We start from the raw sequence: 23,144 nt of genomic DNA, 5'->3' as shown, positions 1-23,144 counted from the left end.
TAGGGCTGAGAATGGCTTAAAATAAAATTGCAATATTTTTAGGTTATATTGTGATACACAATATATATGTGGACACTGTGAAATCTCCTCTAAACTACTGTAGAATAATAAAATACAAAATTATTAAATGAACTACAATTACAAAAGTCAAATAAAGTAGCTACAGTCATATAGTTCAATTAAATTAAGTATTTTTTTTATAATAAAGTTTAATAAAATAATGTTAAAATAAATTTAAATTAAGTTTTGTTGTTATGAAATAAATCGAAGTGTAACCACTGGTATTTTTATTTTGGAACAAGGATGCATCAGGTATATTTGATCTATTGCCCAACCCTTGGTTGAAGCTTCAGCGCATCATTGTAGCGCTAAAAAAAGGAAGGCCAGCTCAACTTTGATTTGTACCCCACAAGCAATAATGTGTAGGGCTGAAAAATGAAGCCAACACAAAAATGCCAAAAACTGCAGTTCCTTGAATGGCCAATCGAGGCTGGCTCCAGAAGCGATCAAATACCCATAGACCCCTATGTCAAAATGCCCCAACTCTACTGCAGAAATAAATATGTTTGCAGACTGGCACAAAAAAACAGTAATTTCAACGTTCATGACAACTAAATGGGGGCTGATTTTTTTTAAATATAACTCACCCGTTTACATTTTATTAGGGCTTAAAGTTACATATATTTAAGAGAAAGCCGCTTAACTGACAGGCTGTCTGCATGGCGTCACAGCTCCAGCCTCTCGTGCAAAATAAGTTCCCCAGGAATTATTGTTCTGTGGGCTGACGTGGATGTTAGTTTTACCGTGGTTCCCTCGTGAAAAAGCCTACAGGATTTTCCCACCGGATCAGTGCAGGAAATAAGCTCTGTGGCAAACAAATGTTTATGATACTTACACGTTTTGTTCAGCAAGGTAATCTTCACAGATGAACACCACTTTTAGGAGTTTTGAACCCTTAATGCAATCGTCAGAGGTAAAAAGCTAACATTAGGTAAACTTAAACTAACTACACAACGGTCGCATGACCTAACGTTGCCACAGCAACAACGAGGTTGTAAAGCCGTGTACGGCACAGCTCAGCATGATGATGTTCTGTAGCATCTGTAGCTGCTTGTTAGCAACCACCACCTACGTTTACTGATGTTTTTTCTGTCGTAGAACAAAACGTGGAAGTCTCTTCAGCTTGTGTTTACCACAGACCTTATTTCAGGCATCTAACCAAAAACTGAGGCTCCGAAACAGCAATCCACAAACCAATGGGTGACGTCATAGGATTTTTGTCTGTTATTTTATACAGTCCATGGTAACGCATGAGCAGCTATTTAACACCAAATGCGCACGAGAGATTGAAATCACATCGTGTTATTCTTTACTGACTCATTTTACTCATTTCCCACAAGCAAATTCCACACTATGTGAACTATAGTGGCGCTTAACTGAATACACAAGCTTGTTCATGTGTATTAGCTTTCAGATCTTCTCGTTGATATGGAACGACTTCATGACAGAACAGGGTTTATGTAAATCATGTCATTAGTTTAAAGTACTTCCTAATTTCCTACTCTGACCGCACAACCCATTTTTGTTTTTTAGGCCAGTTACAAGACACCCTTAGGAAAAACTGTCACGCACAACTGTGAAAAACAAGTGAAAACAGGGACATGGAGTGTTACATAAGATATATTATGTGTGTGACCTTGAATAACGGCGTCAAGCGTGCTTAGAAACAAGAGCAGGAAGAAGAGATGATAGACAGGCAGCAATAAGCTCTCGATTTTAGTTCCAAGGCCTGAGCCACGAGAAATGATACAAGCAACAAAAAACTGCACAGAATCTTACACAAACACCTCGGCTTCAGCTACACAGGAAAGTTCAATATATTCTTTCAGTATTTCTGCCTCGGGAACATTTTATGATTATTAACTGTGTGAAATTAAATGGTGACATACGATTACTCTGCTCACATTGATTGTGAATGCCCATCAGCAAAGCTCACAGGCTGTAAGTTATTTCAAACAGCTGACTGACGGAGTTAGGGTCTATGATCATGTGGTATTTTACTAATGATTCAATCATGTCCCTGTGGGCAAATTCTCTTCTCACTTGACCAAACCCAAGGGTCAGCTGCACATCAGCAGCAGGCCTGGAGCTGTTTGGGATTAGATAAATAGCTGTAAAATCAAAAAGTTAACCCAGATTGTCCCGCTGCATCACCCACCTGACAGGCAAAGTGCGGTCTCCTTTGCGGCGGTCCATCTCTCTCTGGGGTACAGGGTACCAGCGGAAGTTGAGCTTCCAGTTGAAGCCCCCATACGTCATGTCGGACCCTGCCATGTACTCGAACGTGTCATCGCTGATCACATCGATGATGGGGCACACCACCGTTCTCCTGCAACAAACACAGACACACCACACACACATATTCATCAGCCTTTTATTCATAACCTTGAGTGGTCATTAATCACAACTAATGACTTATTTATGCTGAAAGTTAGACACATATACAGACACTGCCGGAGCCTTCGGTTCATGCTCTGTGTTTATTTTGTCCGTATTTGCTCACATTACTGAAAGTTTACGGATACGATGCAAAATAGAACAGTGTCACCAGAGACTGTGGGGGCAGTAGGGCAGTTCAGCGGGGCGTTCAATGTGCGGCGGCAACAACATTGTATTGCTGACAATAGATATCAAACAAAAGCCAGAGACTGTATTGTATTAACTTGCTGTGGGAAAAAAATATTCCAAATCTATATTATTGTAATTCATTCCCATGCACGCTGCTCAGCGTAATCACAGTCTTTGGCTACTCTGCCAAGATTGGCAAGTCTATCCCCCTCTCTACTGCCCCACCAGCAGCACTGCGCAGACAGTCAGCAGGTGTTGAGCAGGCAGGAGGAGACGAGACGCTGCTTGCTGCACAGTGGGAGCTCAGTTGTAGTTACTCTCTTTGGTCACATTGAAGGGCTCAGTTGGAAGTACAAAAAAAAAAATCCTCAAGCTTTAATGTTACAATGTTTTTGTTGAGGATTTTTAAAATTAAATCTAAGTCGCTGAAGTTGTGAAATGCTTCCTTTAACTCAAATGACCACTACATGACTTTACCAATATGTAAAATGAGCGCATGATGTCAACTAGCAACGTATCGCAACTTTTGGAGCTAGTGCTAGCTACTTTCATGTGGAAAGAGTAGGTTACACTGATCAAGATGCGACTAAAAATGCAGTATGGAACGAAACTGTAATATAGTATAAAGACTTCTCTGTCCACATGTCACGATATGTCTCGCAGACTACAGATCTGGATGCTGCTCTGCCTAAAGCAAACCTGACAACAACCAAAACCAGGGAAATTTTGACCTATTTCACCAAATTAATGTCGCAGAACTAAAGCCTCATCTTACTGGCCTGTCATGTCAGCAGAAATGTTCATTTTGGGGTAGACGGAGATATTTCATTTAAAGCTAATATCTGCCGATACTGATGACATGGCGATATTTTCCTTAGCACTGATCTATTTTTGTATGTAAACAGAGCATAAATGAGCCCTAAGTGCTCATCTGCGAGGTGTGGCACTTCCAGAACTAAATGCTTTTAAACAATGCACCACGCTGTGGCATCCAATCAGCCATCACCCATCATAACCTTGTGTATCTGCTTGCGGGAAGCAGTAAACAACGAATAAGTAATTAAGCATCAAATAAATACAGGGGCAGACCCCCTGCAGGCTCAACAATAGTTTATTGATTTTTTATGCCTGCCATAGGTGTGTGTGTCTTGTGTGTGTGTCTATATGTGTTTGTGCGTGTGTCCTACTTGTCTTGCTTGATGCGGGCGAGCAGAGGCTCCAGCCACCCTGTTGTGCATTCACAATGAGCATCCAGGAAGGTAATGACCTAGAAACATGGAGAGAAAACATTGGACAAACCCAACAGTGCACACAGCATATGGCGAACAGGTCAGACGGTGGGGAGGGGTCACGTATGTGCATGTTCACACACGGACATGCATACACACCTGGCCAGTGGAGATGGACGCTCCCTTGAGGCGAGCACGAATAAGTCCAGACCGCTGGTCCATCCTCACCACTCTGACAGGGACTTCCAGCCTTCTGACATACTGCTCCAACGGCCGCTTTAGGAAATCTTAAACACACAAATAAACATACGTATGCCATAAAAGAATGCAGCAAACACGTAAGCACACAAGACAGACTAAAACACACAGAGCAGAAGATGGATTACAAGACACTCCTCCAGACTATTCCTCCAGAGATCAAAGGGAGGTGTGTGCTTGTGTTTTTGCTTGTGTGAATGCGCCTTCGCATGCCTGCTGACATCCCTTCTACCTGCAGAGAGCTCCCCTACCTGCACTAACGACACACACACACACACACACGCCATATACACACACACACCACACACACACACACACAACACACACACACACACACACACACACAACACACACACACACAACATTGGGCACCAACACACACACACACACACTTTGATTTGCACCATCCAACCTGAGGTCCCATAGGGTGAAATGGTGCTGTGGGGTGGGGGACGGGGGGGGGATTGAGGGTAATAACAGAGTGTAATCCCTGCGGCTGGCGAATTAAAGACCTAATCTCCCCCAAACAGGGATTAGCAGCATTGCACAGGGTGGAGTGGCACACACAGGCCATATATGCTGACTGGAAGTTGGGCACCAACACACACACAAACATAGCCACAAACACACACACGCACGCACACACGCACACGCGCACACGCACACACACAAACTGGGCAAAATCATACAGTAGCTCTAAAAAAAAAAAAAAAAAAAAAATAGGCTAAGCCTCAAACAAGAGGCACCGGCACTGAAGGAATTATCTGCAGTGTGTGTGTGTGTGTGTGTGTGTGTACCTCTCTCGCTTGCATCATCTACCAGGACAATCTCCTCCAGCAGCGTGTGTGGAGAGCGGTCAATGACAGAGTGGACGGTCCGCAGCAGAGTGCTCCACGCCTCATTGTGAAATACAATCACCACGCTGGTACGAGGAAGATTATCAGGATATAACTTGTTTTTGCACCTGCAAAGAGGAAACAAAACAATCAGAATTAAATCTTTAAACGACAAAAAATGCTTTCAATGTGGAATGATAGAAAGATACAGTACACTAAAATATGTTTCTGAAAACATTAGAAGCAAGAAATAGGCAACGCAGTCACAGAATCTTAATCTATATTTGATCAGCGCTGCCGAGTTTGTCAGTTTGACTGCAGTTCAACAGCAGCGACTGACAGCTGTTAGAGACTCCTCAGCTCTGATTGGTTGTTTTTGTTCACGTACGTTAATGCCATTAGAAGCATTACAAAGAAAGAAAATAGGCAGAAGTATACGATTGTTTTCACTGATTATTCGTCTCGTTTAGCGCTGTGTGAATATAGTGACAGCACTGAACTGACAACACACATACACGGTACAACAAGAGGAAGTGTGAGAATTGCGTCGAAAACCAACACAGACGTGGTGACGGAAAGACAACCACATGTGAAACGAGGGAAGTTGTATGCTTTGAACACAGACAAAACTGAACTGACAGAGACAGGGCGAGAGAAGAGAAAAACACTCTAGTAGAGACATCACAATCCAGCCTCTGTCTGATTGTAAGAGACTGCTACAGAGAGCTGCAGCCAAAGGGAGTCTACGAGAGAAAGAGAGAGAGAGCTGAACAAGAGGGAAATAGCTGGGACTTATTAAACATCCGCTAAACCGCATTAGTCAGTCATGGAATCACTGCGTTAATCAGATCATCGTTTATGGCCTCGTGAAAAATCATATTTTTAATCGACTTCAAACACTGAAAACTGAGGGTGAATAATGAGCGAGCAGCCGAGCGTATATCCCCAAATTTAGACTGAGGAAGACAGACATGCAGAAATAGTGGGTCAGCATGATGACAGTTGATTAGTGATGCTAATTAGCGTGTGAGTCATTATCATAGCAGAGTGGAGCACATACACATCAAACTCTCTCATTGAGAGACACTGAGGGATGTAAACGTCTAACAGAGCAGAGCAGGCGTGAGTGGAGACAAGAGAAGATGGATGATAGTGTCTGGGACTTATTTAAATAGTTCCTCACAGTATTCCCTTAGACAGTGGTTCTCAATCAGTAATGAGCCTGATGTGAGTAAAGGCTGATTTCTAGTTGCGTGTTGGCCATATGCAGAGCCTACGAAGGTGTCGACGCCTTTGTGAGCATTTACACTTGTGTACAGTGCGTCTGCATTGCTCTGCAACTACACCTCCAAAACACTGGGATTTTCATGCCACTGTGTTAAATTTCCGTGAAGTGCTGTAAAGCTTTACTTAAAACACACCAAAAACACACACAGATCATGGCTTAATAGCGACAATATTAAACAGAGGTATAAAATTCGGCTCCATTTTAACTAACATGGTTCGCTTATAAAAAATTATTGTCTTTTGCTGGACCTATTCTTTCCACAAATACAACATGCTAATGTTATCAGCATAAGCCTATGACATAACGACCAAAATCTGTTAAGATGGAGGTCCCTGACACAAAATCTTATCAAATGGGAGTCCCTGTCCTAACGGGTATCAAGTGAGGGGTTCTTGACATGAAAAAGGTTGAAAACTTCTGCCTTAAGAAAAATATGAACGATCATACTGGTGGATTTGTATTGTTTAGGCCAATAAGTACAACGTTTGTGTTGTTTTAATTACACCTGAACACTTTCCAAAACATGAATTATGGATTAAAGAGATCTCACAGGCAGCCACTGATTAGGTTTGTTTTATTTTTAGTATAAAAATCTGCTTGCAGTTGTTTAAAACGTGCTAGAAGTAGCACGTCCAACACAGTGAATCTTTCTTTACAGCTGTTGTATTTTTTAATTTTTTTATACTTAAATTCTGTCACTGTTTGGTGGTAATGCAGCACACATTCCCAACTGGCTATTTTATCTATAAAAAGGATTCTCAAGTGGATTTCCAGAAAATCCACTGCTATATGTTATTCTATTTATCACTTTTATGGCACATCATATACAGAAGATTGTATCCATATTGCAGCTTATAAACACTTTTATTACTTTGGCCAACAAAATCAGTTTTGAGGTTGCAAGAAAGACAATATTTCAATTTGCGGGTTCCTTCGACAGTGACTGATGACATTTTAAGTGGTTTTATTTCAGTGTTATGCAGACTGCAGTAGATGCACACAACACACATTCACACGCGCTGCACTGCAACATGTATAAAAGACATCTCGAAGTAACCACGTGCCATTAGGACTTCACCGTTTTACCACGGCTTTATGGAGTTTAACCACATAATATCTTTTTTTTAAGCATAAACATCTTTCATAATCATCTCGCTGACCAAAATTAACAATTAATTTTCTGGGAAACAGCTTTGAAAGCTCTATTCATGACACTAATACACTGATTGCAGATGGACTGATTCGCACAACAGATGGTAGAAAATATGGATTCATCCAATTCCAAATGAATGTTAAACGTTACTCTCCAACTACAAAACCCCCCCAAAACATTAGCACACATCAGTTTTGTTGGAAGACAGGTTGAAGAGCTATTATACAGGATTTCCCAAAAACAAAGTATAGACCAATACAGAAGAAATCCCTCTCAGTCATCACTTATGACCCACTAAAAGTTTGTGGCATATTTTTCTGCAGAGACTCTGCCATCTGCCTGTGTTTTATTGTTCTCTTCTTATTTTCTATGTTCGGGATGTTTCTAAGTGTGTACCTCCACAGTGCTCAGGTGAGGTTGGGCTTTATATAAAGGCAGTGATGAGGTGCCAGACCATATGCAGCACGCATCCAAGAGCGCCCACAGCGGCCCAAAAAACACAAAAATAGTGAGATGAAATGCTAAACCGGTATGAATCTGGACTTGGCTTTTACTTTCAAAAGTGTGTTTACAAACTGTAACAGACAATCATGAAAAGTATATCTTCAAAATCCCTGTGAAACACAAGTTAGAGCATCTTCGGTTTCTTTACTTTGATGTATTTCCCAGTGAAACATAATATCTGCACGGTGTATAGTTATAAGAGCAACTGCAATCAAATCCTTCAAAGAGTTTAGCATGATACGCAACTACTGCAGAGCCGTGTGTTGGCTCCACACAGATATCCTTCCCTGGTAGTTTAGGAGGATGAGGGCGAGATGAATAAATTAGACCTCAGTAGGGTCGTACTACTCAGAATTTTGTTAGTCAGATTGCGTTTGGCTGTATAATGTGAATATTTGGTTATTGATTCCATATTTTTCCATATAGAGTTTGAGAGTTTGAACAGGTTTTGGCAAAACATTCAGGTTAAGTGACGGTTAAGTACTATAGAAAACAAGTCGACTTAGCCCAAGTTAGCTTGCTACAGAAGTATCTGCTGCTGTACCGCCATAGAGCAGCTTCATCCACCAGGCTGAGACTCCTAAACTCCTCCTTCAACTCCTGAAGATGTGGCAGGCTCAAAGACAAATCTTAATTTCATTTTTTAAACAATATTTTTAAAAAAAACACTAATGAATCAATCTTGTACCTTGTAAAGTATGCTAATTACACTAATGACTGATCAAAAATAAGTGATGTCTTTTGCCAACACTAGATATAAAAACACCCTTAGACAGTGGCATGTTATGTTACTGTGAGCTGTATTGTAATTTGCTAATTCTAAGCAAAAGGCAGAAGACGACGAATCTTGAAGTTGATCGTGCAAAGCCTCTACTCCTCTGGGAAGTTGCCTCTGTCTCACTCAGACTTAAAATGGGTCTGGGTCTGCAGCTGCCTGTACCAGAGAGCAGCATGACAGCAGGAAGTGCTCACTCTGCAGCAAAATCAAGGGACCCAAATGTCGCAGAAGTACACCCTGCGCACGGACAGACTTATCCACTTTCAGAGGGCAGCCCTAAACCTTAGCCACAGTGGTTTGGAAATAAAAACAATGATTTTCCCCAAAGATATTCACAAAAACATCTTTATCATTATTGCTCTGTTAGCTCCTTCAACCCACAAAACGTTGAAGTGTGATTTAATACTGTATGACCAGTCTGGCTATCTGGTCTCCCAAACCATTTTACAGGAGGAGAAAAGACAGATAAAAATTATTTTTGATAGCTGGCATATAACAAGAGAAAATGATCGATAAACGCAGGAAAACAGGATTAAAACAGGGAAAATGTATTTTTCATTTCAGTGGTTCTTAAAATTCACAGGGGACAGAGGCACATCTCTGTAGGTCAAAACACACTGCAGTCTGCCATAATACCAGCCTGCGAGCTATCTGTTTTTGTCAAAAGACACTCAAAGGATCTCATCTATCCATGACAAAACTGAAACTAGCTTGTGACTTCCTTCATCACACAATAGCCAAAAGGAAAATGATCTCTCATCACAGCTCCCTCCTTCCTTACGATCATCAGCGTGCTGGACTGCTTCCTCTTTCTGCCGCAGCTGATTCTGACAGAAGGAATGTAGCAGCGACGGAGGAGAGGAGGTCAAGAATATCCTACATCCTGCAGCTGCCTCTGGAGCACGTTAAATAACATTTATTCTCAGGCTGTAGTGTGTGAGTGTGTGTGTGTGTGTGTGTGTGTGTGTGTGTGTGTGTGTGTGTGTGCTCATACTCTGCGAGGAAGGGAGGTTAACGATCGTACGAGATGATTCACCGTAAAAACACACACCCTTGGAGTTTTTTAACTTTTGTCAGTTCATTATTTCTTCTCTCTGTTCTCACAAACACAAACAGAACAACTAAGACTTTCCACTTTACAGACAGGACTGTCGCTGTGCAGCTGATGAGAAAAAAAACCCTGTGTGTCAACCAAAACAACACGTGTTGACACATGATGGCATCATGTCGCATGATGTGGATTCTAAAAACTGAGGAGTGGTTGTGAGTTGCAGTTGCCGTAGCAATGTTTGGCAACAGTAAAGCAGGGTAATGAGTTACAGGCTGTTTCTCCAGCCGGTGGATTGTGGGGATAGTCAGAAAGGGCGGGCAGAATGGTTCTGATTAAACTGCATCACTCTTGCAACATGCACACATACATATACAGGGGTTCATATACGTTTTTACCAATGAATTTCCATGAATTTTCAGTGACTTTAAGGTAGGGCTGGGTGATAAAACGATAACGATATCAATGGAGAAATAACTCCCTTGATTGAAATATGAGACGTCGTTGATAGAATGGCGATAAAACACATTCCAGCCATGTTTTGACAGACGACAGGAACAGCCAATGATAATAGGAATAATGCAAGCTGTGGGCAGCTACAGGAGAAGTAGGCCTTCTCAAAAGTTTTTTTTTTATTCCTGAATAAAATGTTTAATAGCACAGACGTTTCACAGAAGTTCAAGTCCTACAGTCAGGAGAGGTTGGCCTATTATCAGCACAATGTGCTTAAATTTACCTTAAGTTTGTTTAAGATTGAGCTTTTAATTTTTAAATAATGCTGGAAAGTTTATTAAATAATAATAAATCATATGTTTATTACACTCCAACACACCATGGTCAAATTAAACTCTGTTAGTGAACTATGAGGGCAAAAAACAAACCACAAAAAAAAGAAGAAGCAAAAAGCAAAGTAATTGTTCTTTGATTGTAATCAAAGTAAAATGTTCAGTTAATCCTGATACTGATTTTAGGTATGAGGTTCGGACCTTTGCTGGGATGAAAACTTTTCCAGGCCTGGAAATTGCATGACTTTTCCAGGCTTTTCATGACTGTAGGAACCTTGCATATATCTCTATATGAACTCTCAAAGAAATGTTGCATTTAGGATCTAAAAAAGCAGAAAATGTCAAGGTGTTTGAAAGGTGCGGTCATGTAAAGTGTTTTCATAACAGTAGATCCACCAAACCACATGTACACACACAAAACACACACAGGCTTGACTGTAATGTCCTGTCCTATCCTGTTTATTTTTTTTGCATTCAACGACTGCTAACAATAATGAAAATAAACCCTCACTGAGTTTCCACTTCAAAGTTTCAGCTAATGGGGACCTTTCTTGGCAATGATGAATTCATTCACAGGTTCCCCTTAAACCTACCGATCCACGTACTCACAAACAAACACAAACGTACGGATGCCTACACACACGGATGCGTTGCCTTGCTCGATATTGACTCTGTCTTATCTCCTAATTGGAAAAGCAGATAGACGGAGAGAAGGCTGAGTGAAAACACACCTAGTAATCAACTCTCGCTCAAAGACTAAAACCCATTTCACGGATCAATGTCCTCTTTCTTTCCCGCCTGTCTAGTGTGCATGTGCCCCTGCCTGTCAGTCTTGCGTCTGTCAGTCAGTCTTTCTGTCTTTTGCTCCGAAAACCTTCATTACTGATCTATGCATGTTCCTCTGCTGACGCGCAGAAAGGGGCAGAGGGGGGATGGGAGGCCGAGCTGGTTTCCACCTGCTTGAACTAACCTTGACATATCTTCCCGGCTGCTGCTCGGATGCACACCTGACTGCCTCCCTCTGCCTGCCTGACGACTGAACAACCTGCAGCAGCCACTGGCACTGACAGACTCTTAAGTAACACTCAACTCCTCATTTAGAAAAGAAGGACTTGTGAATTGCTCATATAACCTAATATTACTGAAGCAAAAATAACCTCCTTAGTGTGATGCATTTCTCATTTTTTGTATTTATTATGAAAGACAGCTACTAGCCCTTCTCCCTTGGGTCTTTGATGGTCGGGCCTGATACCCTGGACATCAGCGACTACCCTTTCTCTTTCTTTTTTAAATTTTTCTTTTGACTTTATGCTTATCTTTTATGTTATTTATTTACTGTAAAAATAATATTTTATTCTTGTTTCTGGTTATTCTTGTTCCTAGGCACTATCTTTACTAATGTTCTATCTGGGATTATTATATTTTGTTTGGCTTTCTGTTGTTTTCCTATTTTTGCTGTGCATTTCTGCTGCTTTGGGATTCTACTGGCCATTTGAGGTTTATGGGATGGGATAGGGTTGGACTGAATGAGGTTTGTAGTTGGGGTTCTGATAAGTAATTGTTAAAAAAAATATATAAAAAAAAATCTCTTTTTACGTTTTGTCTCTAAGCAACACCTGCTTGTTTCAGTAAAATTTCAAATAATAGTAAAGACGACAGTGAGGGATATTTTTAGGCTACACTGTAATATATGATATATATCTCCATATTTTCTGATTTTAGTCCTTTTATGCCTATGGTAATATCAGTGTGATAACTACTAAACTAATCTGAATTTAAAAGGAAAGACAGCTCATATAGCATTTAAGGGTATTTTTCTAACATCAGAATTTCCTGATGTTGTCTGAGTGACACTGAAGTGGTCTGTTATCATTTCAAGTGAAATCGGAAACAGCAAGTTTCTCAGTGACACTGATGTAGTCTACTTTCATTGTGAAGTCAGATTCGTCTTTAAAACTGTATTTTTGTTATTAATACTGACTTATTATACACAAACTTGAAATGATTATTTTTTGTCTGGAATGAAACTTGCAGGCAGTAGTTTTTCGTAATTTATTAATTTCATTTATTATTTACTATTATTCATGATGTTTATTTATTAATTTGTTCATGTATTTTTATGTATTCATGTATTATTGGCAAACTCGTTTATTTACTTAGTGAATGTGAAACTGCCTATTACATTTACAGTAAGGTTGCCTTTAATTATTTATTTGTTTGAAATATTTTTTTATATATATTTTTGGCATTTCTGCTTTATTTGACAGAGAGAAAACACACAGGAAAGGTAGGAGAAAGCGAGGATGACATGCAGCAGAGGGCCCAGGCTGGACTTAACCCTATACTGCTGCATTGGGACTCAGCTTAACCAGGACACTCTAGGTGGGATTCCATTAACCCTCAAATTGCACAAATTAAAACTGAGAATGCACAACACGCCTAATGGAAACATGTCAATTTCGAAAAAAAAAATCCATTTATTGCAAAAGAGATTTTATGCTTACATAAGGTGGTCTCCCCAGCTCCCTCGGGCATGATGCAGCAGGTGCTACAAGAGAGTTATGAATCGCAAAACCCTTTAAAAGTTGAGCGGATCATCGAGAAGTTTTGAATCCACCAATCCTCTGTGAAATTGACTATCACCCACCAGAGATTACACATAACACGCCTATGTGGCCTTCAGTTGGAAATAATGACGGCTAGTGCGGTGGCTGCAATGGGAATAAACCTGCTAATTTTTTTAACATCCATCACCATGCTTCTTGGAATCGCAAGAGGAGAAGTCAAATAACATCACTCAGTGAAAACACAGTCATCTCCCAATTGTGTTTTATCGACATTTCGAAGGTTTTGAGCAAATCTGTAATGGAAACCTGCATTCTGTCGCCTTTCTTTTGAGATCAGTTTTATATGCTCTTACTTACCATAATGCTTGGTTAAAACATGTACTGCAAAACAAAGTCAGGGCTAGTTTAACTGTTGATTTTTTGGATTAGGGGCTGGTTTGACTGCAGTGTTCTGCAATGGGTTGTGTTTTTAGGGATGAAACGGATTCACGGTACGGCTTCCTTTGGCAGCAATAGTTTAGTGGTATATTTTGAAGAAGATAGTAGTCTGGTCCAGATCTGCCCTTCTAAAACTAAACCACATCAAAATAACGGACCCGCTCTGGGATCTCCCTCTATTTTGAAAAGACCTGCACTCAATCATGGATGTAGACACTGAAAAAAAGGTTTAACTTTGCGGGTATAAAAATATTTGTTTAATTCACATTGTTGGGCTCATAAAACAAAGGCACTAGAGAGTTACGCCAAACTTTAATGCTTCTTATATCTTAGTAAATATTTTCTGGTGTCATAAAGAAACTACTTCTTAGTCTTAAAGGACTGCAAGTCAGCAGCATGTTACCAAATAGGAAGAGACGGCACAAGGAATATATGCAGTAATATAGACGAAATGGGAGACCTCTATGAAACTGCTATGCCACACACTTTTAAAAGAACTAATAACCTGTACTGTAGTACACATTAGACACATGCACAACAATTGTATCTGCTTTTGACCATTTTTGTCAGTGAAAATTTCTGTACTTACATATAGATCGCTATTTATGAGAACATTTCCTGTGAAGTTCACAATCAGCGGATGGTTCAACAGTAGATTCTTTTTTCGTTTGCTCTCAGACCACAGACAAACCACTCTGCTGTCTACAGTGTCTGCAGTGGTATTTCACACATGTATATTGTCATTTCCTGTTAGCATAGAACTCTAACATACATTGATGATTGATTTTGTACACAGGGCAGTAAGTGAAGACTGTTTTAGTGCGTACTGTGCAAAATCAGTTATGCAATTGGGATACACTGACTGTTTTTTTTGGATGTTCTATGAATGCTGATGCACGTGCACGTCAAGTTACGATTCCAGCAATGGCAACAACAGCCTATACTGTAAAGTGACTCAAACAAGGAAGACGGGCTTATTCAAAAGAGTCTGAAGGAGGGCATGACGAAGCAAAACAAAACACATATTAATATCGGCCAAGTGTTTCAGCGATTGAGAGAAATTGTTGCTAATAGTTAAGCCCTCTGCTGCGACTTCAAGTTCATGTTTATGTAGCCAACATTAGCCAGAGCCTGGAATCACAGTGTGTCCTTCGCCTCACTCCCCGCCGCTACAGACCACCGCGCTGAGAGGTCATCCAGAGACGTACCTATAGTCAGTGGTCACAGCAACTCGCATCCAGCCAGCATAAACCCCAGCTCTGGGAAGCTGCACAGCCCTGACTCATTGCCGTTTACATCTGTGCCTGTCATGCTTCTCTAGCTCAGCACTTTGTTACTGTTATTACATCCACACACATACACAGTACTCACGTTAGCAGTTGTGCCAATGCAGCTAGAGATCTCGCTGTCAACCGAAATCAACACGTCTTTTTCCACAGGACAAAACAAGGGATGGTCACGCAACACTCAGTCCAACTTGACATAAAATGGGTAAGTTACATAACATTAGCACGCTGTTACCAAAACGACATCACGTCCTGCACTGATGACATAATCCATGCAAGTAGGGTCAACTTAATTTTACTTGCAAAAAATAAGTAGATTTTATTTGTAAAAAATAAGTTGACTTTTCTTGATTTCTGCCCACCCTCACTTTAATACAAAACTAAAACATAATTCTAATTATTGTTGAGGTTATCCTCTCTTCTGTGATTTATGCATCCATACATCTCTCGCTCTGTCTTGTTAATTATAACTAACCTTTGCAGGACAACAGTGATTCACTGTGTGACTGATTGTGCGGGTTTCGGGCCAGATGTCTGGCATGCGGTTTTTAACTGATCACCAGTGTGGACTATCACAGCAGTGTACACCAGTGAGAGCTGTTCTGATAGGAAGTTAATGAGTGGAGTAAGAGCTAGTGACAGGACAGATGATTAGCCGCAGGGAGGCTGCTCACCCTTCCAGGCGGACGTCAGGCAGAGTCCGATTGAGAGCAATCATCTCCGAGGCCATGAGGTTGAACTGGTTGATCTTAAACATCTCCTTCATCTTCTCCTGGTTCTCCTTGGGGATCACCACAGGCTTTCCACCTTCACCGGGCCCGTCCCGCGGCCTGGCCAGGGAATCTGCAGCAGAAACACACACACATAAAACACACACAGAGGATGCTGAAGGATGTGTCTCTGTGATCACATGTATGTACAGTGCCTTGCAAAAGCATTCACACCCATCGTTTTTTCCTGTTTCGTTGCATTACAGCCTCTAAACTAAATTTATTTTTATTGGATTTTTTTGTAATGGACCTAAACAAAATAATAAAAATTGGTGAAATGAAATGTAATTTTTTAAATAAAAAATCATGCATATTTATTCTCCTCTTTTACAGTTAAACCCCTAAATAAGACCTGAAACTACAAATTATCTTCAAAAGTCACGTAATTTATTAAATAAAGTTGACGTGAGCAATTTAAGTGTCATAAGATTTCAGTAGATACAAACCTACACTGAAATTTAACAAATGATGATACACCAGGTCTTAATTAGGGGTTTTGTAGCAAAGCAGGTGAATTCATAAGCTCACACTTCTTTTCATTATTGTATTTTTCAGATTTAAAATTTTTTTTTTTCTTTTTTCGTTTCACTTCACCAATTCTAACTTTTTTTGTGTAGGACCATGACAAAAGATCCAAATAAAAATCCATAAAAAATACAGGTCGCAATGCAAAAAAGTAGGAACTAGGTATACTGCCACATGGCTGTTTACCTTTGCACACCACACAAGTTGCACCACACTATATGTGTGGCACCAAATGCTCACCTTCTCTCCCGGGCAGTCCTCTCTCCTTTTTCTCGTCACACTTGTTGCACTCGCTGAAGTAGAGCAGAATGAACATGTCCAGCATCACCCACACCAGGGAGGTGGCCAAAACCACCTTACAGTAGGCGAACCTCCGCATCCTGAGAAAGAAAGGAAAGACAACAAGGGAAGAGAGAGATGTTAAATCTCTGGCTGAGGTGAGGAGTGATGCTGAATCCTGAGCTACACACACAATCACAGGCCTTTCCAAAGCTCTGCAGAGGAGATGACGTTTTATTTCTCCTTATATCTCCCTGGCTTTCTCCTCACTCCCCTCAACCTCCACCCCTCCCGCAGCTCTACGCCGAAGTATCTTTCCTACGCTTCCATTTGTCCTTCCGCCTGCCTGTCCGTCCGTCCGTCTGACTCTCGGCTCTTATCTGTCGGCGGTTTATCAGCGCCTTTCCAAATGGTCACCTTCACACTCGGAGAGAGCCTCAAAATGAGCACTGTGCATTGCTGGATTTCTGTCTTACATCACTCAAGAAGAAAAACAGTAAATCTATGAGAGCATTTGTAAAAGTTCATCAGCTAGGTAAGTGTCTGGCATCGTTCTAAGCAAAGGAAACATTTACATTTGTGTTTTGGAGAGGATGTTTCATGATATCTTAGCAAAGCTGCTTTCAAGTTTCGAGCAAAGTTACACAGCAGAAACAGACATCTTCTGTGTCAGAGTTCGCAAACACCCTGCAGTGTACAAGCCAATCTACCCTCTATACATGTAACATACCAAATCCCTGTACACTGAAGTGCAGTCTCTCACACACACACACACACACACACGCACACACACACGCACAGGTAAGCACGCATGCACGCACGCACACACAGAGCAGAAAGAGAGGAGCTGTGATAGTAATTGCTTTTCTTTGGCAGGCAGCGAGAGACAGACACAGCCACATTAAAATTCCTCTGCTCCCCTTTCCTTCCCTCCTCCAGCACCATCTCTCCTCTCTTTGGCTGATTCTCTGCCTCAGTGATCCCTCAGGTTGCAGCAACACAAGCAGAAGGGAGAAAATTAATTTGGCCACGGTGATTTCACTCGTGCCCCTGGGAGGGGAAGAAAAAAAAAGTGTTTGTGCATAGCTAGCTTAGCTTAGCTTAGTTTAGCTTTGCTTAGCGGCCGCGGAGGACGGAGAACTGCAGAGCAGCGTTTCTAAATTCCACCTGATAGGATTCAGGTAGCACAAAGTGCCGTCCACAGCAGAAAACAAGAGAGTGGAGATTTGTCTCTGAGTTTGTCTTGTCTCAAACTTTTTACGCCTGTGGAGCCAAATAGTTTCAGTGTCCTGAAAATGTAGTAATTTGACCAAATACCACCATACCAATATCTCAAGGATGTTATAAAGTTGGCTATTTGTTTTTTCACAAAATATTTACATAAGAAGTTTTTTTTTCTAAACAATCATTGGTAATGCGGATATTATGACTGCGCAAGAAAAGAAAAATAACAGAATAGTTAGAGCAGTCTCATGAGTTTAGAAAATGACATCACTTTATTTGCCATCCCTGCCCTTTTCCCCGAGAGACTCCTGTTTTTTTAACAGAAGCTTTTTCTTTAGTTTCACATTTTATTGCTACTACTGAAACTTGAAACCTTTTTTAATGAAAGTATGTGTAAATTAGCTCAAATAAAAGTGAGATTCTCCATCCAACTGCATTCTTTTTTAAATACCATAGAGAAGCAAATATACTAAAGCTGCAACTTTAAATTATTCTCTCTTTTTTTGCCAGTCAGTGTGCTGTGCAGCGTATTTCTGGGGATGTTTGGTCCCCAAATTCACCTGCTCTGTGCTGCAGGACAGAGCTCCACTCTCCACTCGGCTGCAGGGGGGCTCACGTGTTTGCGTGCTGCTCACATCTACACAGAAATGACACGACTCATCAATAAACCCGTAAATAACTATTGGGTAAAATGATCATTCCTATGACTGCGTGTGACAGGCGCAGCAGCAGGATCACAAACACTGAAATAGCATTCATCCTCTGAAAAAAAAAAATCCTAATCCTAATGCCTAAATTGGAAACCAAACACCTAATTAACAAATGCCCAAATAGCCGAAATATTCGAGTCCAGCCCTACAACAAACAGCCACTCCTTAGCTACTTGCACTGAAAGATGGGGGTTGTGTTAAATAGTCCATAACAAGGAGCACTATTTTGTGACAAGGTCATGCCAACTGCTGCAGTTTGATAAAACCCAAATTATTGCTCTCAGGTGCCGCACTGACCCCAAAACTTAAAATTTCATAGCTCTTGTCGAGCTTGTCATGCAATTCAGAGGAGCTTTGTAACCTTGCAAGATTTTATCTCTCAGGCTGACAACTAGTGCCGAGAAACCACCGGTAGATAAATGCAGCGCTCTGATTTCTGAGCCACAGAGAAGAAAATAATGAAATCAAGTTACTACAGCAACAAGGGATTAACAAGGTTAATGAAAGTGTCTGCTGTTATACGAGTTTAAACTGGCACTCAGTCAGCTGCAGATTGAATCATATTTAAAATTCCACCCTTGGTTAACAAGTCTCTTAGTGGCCTGGCATCTACGCGAGGAGCCATTCATGTCACATCGTTTGACAGCGACCTTTTTAACTTGATCAGCCTGACAGCTTTCCAAACACCTCAGCTCTGGAGCTCCCTCTGAGACAGTCTCAGACACACTGAAATAAGAGATGGTGTGAATGGAAGATGACATCTTTTTTCATTTGATTAAGATGTTCTCATGATAGGTAATACATTTTTGATACATAAAACTTTCTAAATGTACTTTTTGTGTTTTTTGGCACTGGCCACAGAGGATGGACAACATAACAGTTCCCTAAAAGTGAGGCCAAAACATGTCAATCTCACCCTGGTGGCTGGCTGCAGTATAGTTCATAAACCCGCCACCTTCATATTAGCTGAAAGGACATGGACCACAAAAAAAATCAAAGTACATGTCAAACAATTTTTTTCCAAGGATGGTTTCTCTCATTTTAGGTAGTTCTTATCATACTGATGTTTGTTCAAGTGTTCGCTTTGCTGATAAGTTTGGTTTTGTTTAGTTGATACTATAAAGAAGAGGTTTGACACCGTGATTGACAGCTGTGTGTGTCTTATCAGTGTGCTCGCAATCAATGGTTCAATGGTTGAGTCTACCTCGCGATCAACACTGCACAGGCTTTAAATGATATCACTTGAACAAGATGGCAGCGGCCACATGAGGGATATTTTGGCTCTATTTTTCTGCAGTAAGAGGAAGTGGAGTCACCTCGTCCATGTTAGCGTGCAGTCACTGGCATTGACGTTATTATTTGATTATTCAAATTAATTTATAGAAAATGGTTCCTGCTTGACAAGTGTGAGACTTTGCTGCTTTTCTTTGCCTTGTGGGATAGTAAACTTAATATATTTGGGTTTTGAACTGCTAGTCAGAGCCAACAAAAAAAATAAGGAATTCAAATTTGGCTTTCAGAAATTGTGATGAGCACATTTTACATTTTATAGAACAAACTATTGATGGATTAAATCGAGAAAATAAGCAGCAGAATGACGGATATTAAAAATATTTGTTTGTTGCAACCCCTTGTGTTTTGTAATGGTTAATTTAATTCAAACTATATTTGCAAAAAAAAAAATCTGAGCCACCAAAATTATAATACATTTATATACCAGATGGATATTATTACTAATAGTTAAAATTCATTTAAATTCTCAAATAAGATGCTTTCTGCCTCAAAAAGTAGTCTTTTATTTAATAGATTTTTTTTTTAATCTAAAGATTTATTAATAACATAGAGGTGAGCAGTGGTCATTTTTTTTGTAGTGTCACAAAAAACTCAGTAAGTGATGATGATTTTTGCACATGGCATTCTTTAGTCTCTCTCTGTGGTTTTTGTGGTGTGATAGTGTTGTGTTCACACCATTGACTGCAGTTATGGTTCTCTCTCTCACACACACACACACACAGGTGTTACTCTTAGTGCAGTGAGTGTAGAGAGAGTGTGTGTGTGACGACTCAGTGCTAGAAAATACTGCTATGCTCTGCAGTATGTTACTGTATCTTATCAAAGCTTTCACCCCGGCTCTTTAATATATCTGCATTCTTTGATGTATAACCTCTGTATTTCTCTGTAAGCCACAGCTGTGTATCCAGGTTTTCTCAATTTTGCAGGTTGTAACCACATCACTGATACACAACTGTAAAGAAATTTGTTTCCACAGACGGCACTGTTGTGGGGAAAATCAACATAAAACAAAACTAGAATTACTGCCTTGTGGTTGTAAGCCTCTGCCAACCAGTGTTTGTCCAGACTCACAGGTAGCCATGACAGCAGACAGTATTTGAAATACGGATGCTGCAAAGAAGCTACAAATTCTAAAACATGGAGCTTCACACACATCTTCAACTCGGCAGCAAAGACGATCTATACGATCAGCACAGTTTCAAGGTAAACGCCAAAGATTAACGTCACCAATTCCGCATTTTATGGCATTGGAAAATGGCCAGGAAAGTGTTTTGGCAGAATATTATGATGTCACAGTGAAGTTGACCTTTTATCTTTTGGAAAATCACTTCATAATTATATCCACAAGCGTGCCTCAGGGATGACATTTTTCTGAAGTTAGCATCGCCCTGGTTCCCTTTGCCAAAAAGCCCATGGGATGTTCCCATTAGATTTTGGATTATGGCAGAAAATAAGATCTGTGGTGAACAAACATTTCTGATACTTACACATTTTGTTCAGCAAGATAATTTTCAAAAATGAACACTACTTTCAAAATTTTTTAAGCCTCAATGTAATTACCACCAGTAAAAAAGCTAACGTTAGGCTATAAACAAATTACGCTTCATTCGCAGAATCTAACGTCACCACAACATTAACGCTGTAAAGCTGTGTTCGGCATCGTTCGGTGTGATGACCTCATTTAGCCAAGAGTGTGTACTGACCAATCTGATGTTGCAGAACAGAATGTAAAAGTCTCTTCAGCTTACGTGAACCGAGGACTTTTTTTCAGGCAAACCACTGACTTTGAGACTTCTGAGATGCTAACTCATTTCCAAGCTTTAGGACTCTTTCCCGGGGTTCTCTATTAGACATTTGAGTGAATTTTGTCATAATTAGTGCATGAATTCTTGAGTTATGACCAAAAACGAGTTTCATGAAGTCACAGCGACCTTTGACCTACAAAACCTCATCAGTTCGTTCTTTCGTCTAAGACGACGTCTGTGCCAAATTTGAAAATTCCCTAAAGGTGTTCTTGAGATGTCACGTTCACAGTGACCCTGAACCTTTCAACCAACACCAAATTCTTATCAGTGCATACTTGAGTCCAAAGTGGCTGTTTGTGCCAATTTTGGAGAAATTCCTTCCAGATGTTCCTGAGGTATTGTGTTGACGAGAATAGGACGGACTGACAAAAAGCCCAGAAACATTAAGCCTCTGGCCGTGGCAACCACAGGCGTGGAGGCATAATAAAGGCGGTGGGAGTTATAAAACTCATTCTGGTATATTCTTTTAGCAGTCTGGAAAATTCTATGATCCTCCCGGATATCCCCAAAAAATTCCTCAAATAACACGTCTCACTGTTTGGATCACTCCTCTCAAAATTCTTGAAATTCCAGGACCAGTGGGAAGCCTGAAAATCAGTCCCTGCTCTACAATCTCTCTCTGCCTCCCTGACCGCTGCTGGATCGTGCCGGCCTCGCTTGACCTCCACACAGTAACACAACACAACCTGATATCACAGCAGAAACTTGGATCATTTTCACCGTCCCTGGCGCACAGGCAGAGCTCGGCACATATGCCAAAAACATAACAGCATGCTCGGGCTGGAGACAGACACTGACATGGAGGCACTCCGCCACGGAAACACACACACAGATATTTTTGCTCACAAAGTCGTGTCAAAATGCTGTCAGAAATGTCAACTGGTTTCCCTGAATGCTATTTGATCACAGCGGATGTAAAAGAAGTAGACAGCAGCGCTTCGAGCAGCGGCAGAGAAGATTTATATGCGTGTACGTTGACTTAACGCAGACACACTTTCCCATCGCTCAGCCATGCCTCACCACTCACTGTATTTCTAATCAGGCATGGCAGAGGACACCTCAGGTCTCCTCTGTGCGCACTGCAGCCGCGGGCACTGCTTCTCTGTGTGTGTGCATGTGTGTGAGTGTGTGTCAGTTTAGTTTATGTTGGGCACTAGTCTCTTTGAAGTCTCTTTTAAATAGCCTGGCTCCCTCTGACATTAAACAGACACACAAATCTCCATCCCTCCATCTCTGCGCTCTCTCCTTAATCCATTAACATATCACGTTCCCTCCATCTTTCTTTTATATCTCCATCGTGGGCATCTCGCTCTTTCTCTCTCCGCCTCCCCTGTTCGTCTCTTAGTGATGTCGTCTCCTTTCAAGAGCGGTTGCCATCACTACTTCTCTACAAGAACACAATTTCCCCCTTCACATCCTTCTCTGTGTCTCTCTTCATATCCCCTCCTCTCCTCTTCTCCACACGCTTAATCCCTCTTTAGAGATTGCACAACCGGAGTTTCTCACAACCACTTGGAAAAACTCCGGAGGATCCAGGACTTGCTCGCTCGCTTCACAATTTATGACTGGGAGCAGGGAGCCTCCCTTGTGGGGATTTCATGTTTATATGGTTAAAAGAAAATTAAGAGGGTGGCGAGATAGTATTTATATGAAGGAGTGCCAATGAGAGAGGAGGATTTATGTGATGCTAATCAACACACAGTTTGTGCTGCTAATTTATATAATAAACTGCAAACTGTT

The 23,144-nt window shown here is 40.9% G+C and overlaps 1 protein-coding gene across 2 annotated transcripts in view; it reads right to left on the bottom strand.

Moving 5' to 3' along the window:
• Positions 1 to 23,144, bottom strand: part of galnt1 (UDP-N-acetyl-alpha-D-galactosamine:polypeptide N-acetylgalactosaminyltransferase 1) — a 65,505-nt gene that overhangs the window by 10,499 nt on the left and 31,862 nt on the right. For both annotated transcript variants that reach the window (XM_042489870.1, XM_042489871.1), the window contains exons 3-8: positions 16,334 to 16,473; positions 15,473 to 15,641; positions 4,913 to 5,079; positions 4,017 to 4,144; positions 3,816 to 3,895; positions 2,219 to 2,389 (exon numbers count right to left, since the gene is read on the bottom strand). In XM_042489870.1, the coding sequence (XP_042345804.1) occupies positions 2,219 to 2,389; positions 3,816 to 3,895; positions 4,017 to 4,144; positions 4,913 to 5,079; positions 15,473 to 15,641; positions 16,334 to 16,472 (854 nt within the window). In that variant the 5' untranslated portion in view covers position 16,473. The remainder of the gene's footprint in view (positions 1 to 2,218; positions 2,390 to 3,815; positions 3,896 to 4,016; positions 4,145 to 4,912; positions 5,080 to 15,472; positions 15,642 to 16,333; positions 16,474 to 23,144) is intronic.

Source organism: Plectropomus leopardus, chromosome 7 (genome assembly GCF_008729295.1).
Source record: "Plectropomus leopardus isolate mb chromosome 7, YSFRI_Pleo_2.0, whole genome shotgun sequence".
Classification (NCBI taxonomy): Eukaryota; Metazoa; Chordata; class Actinopteri; order Perciformes; family Serranidae; genus Plectropomus; species Plectropomus leopardus.
Note: the sequence above shows the minus strand (reverse complement) of the source record. Positions and strands in the feature narration are given on the sequence as shown.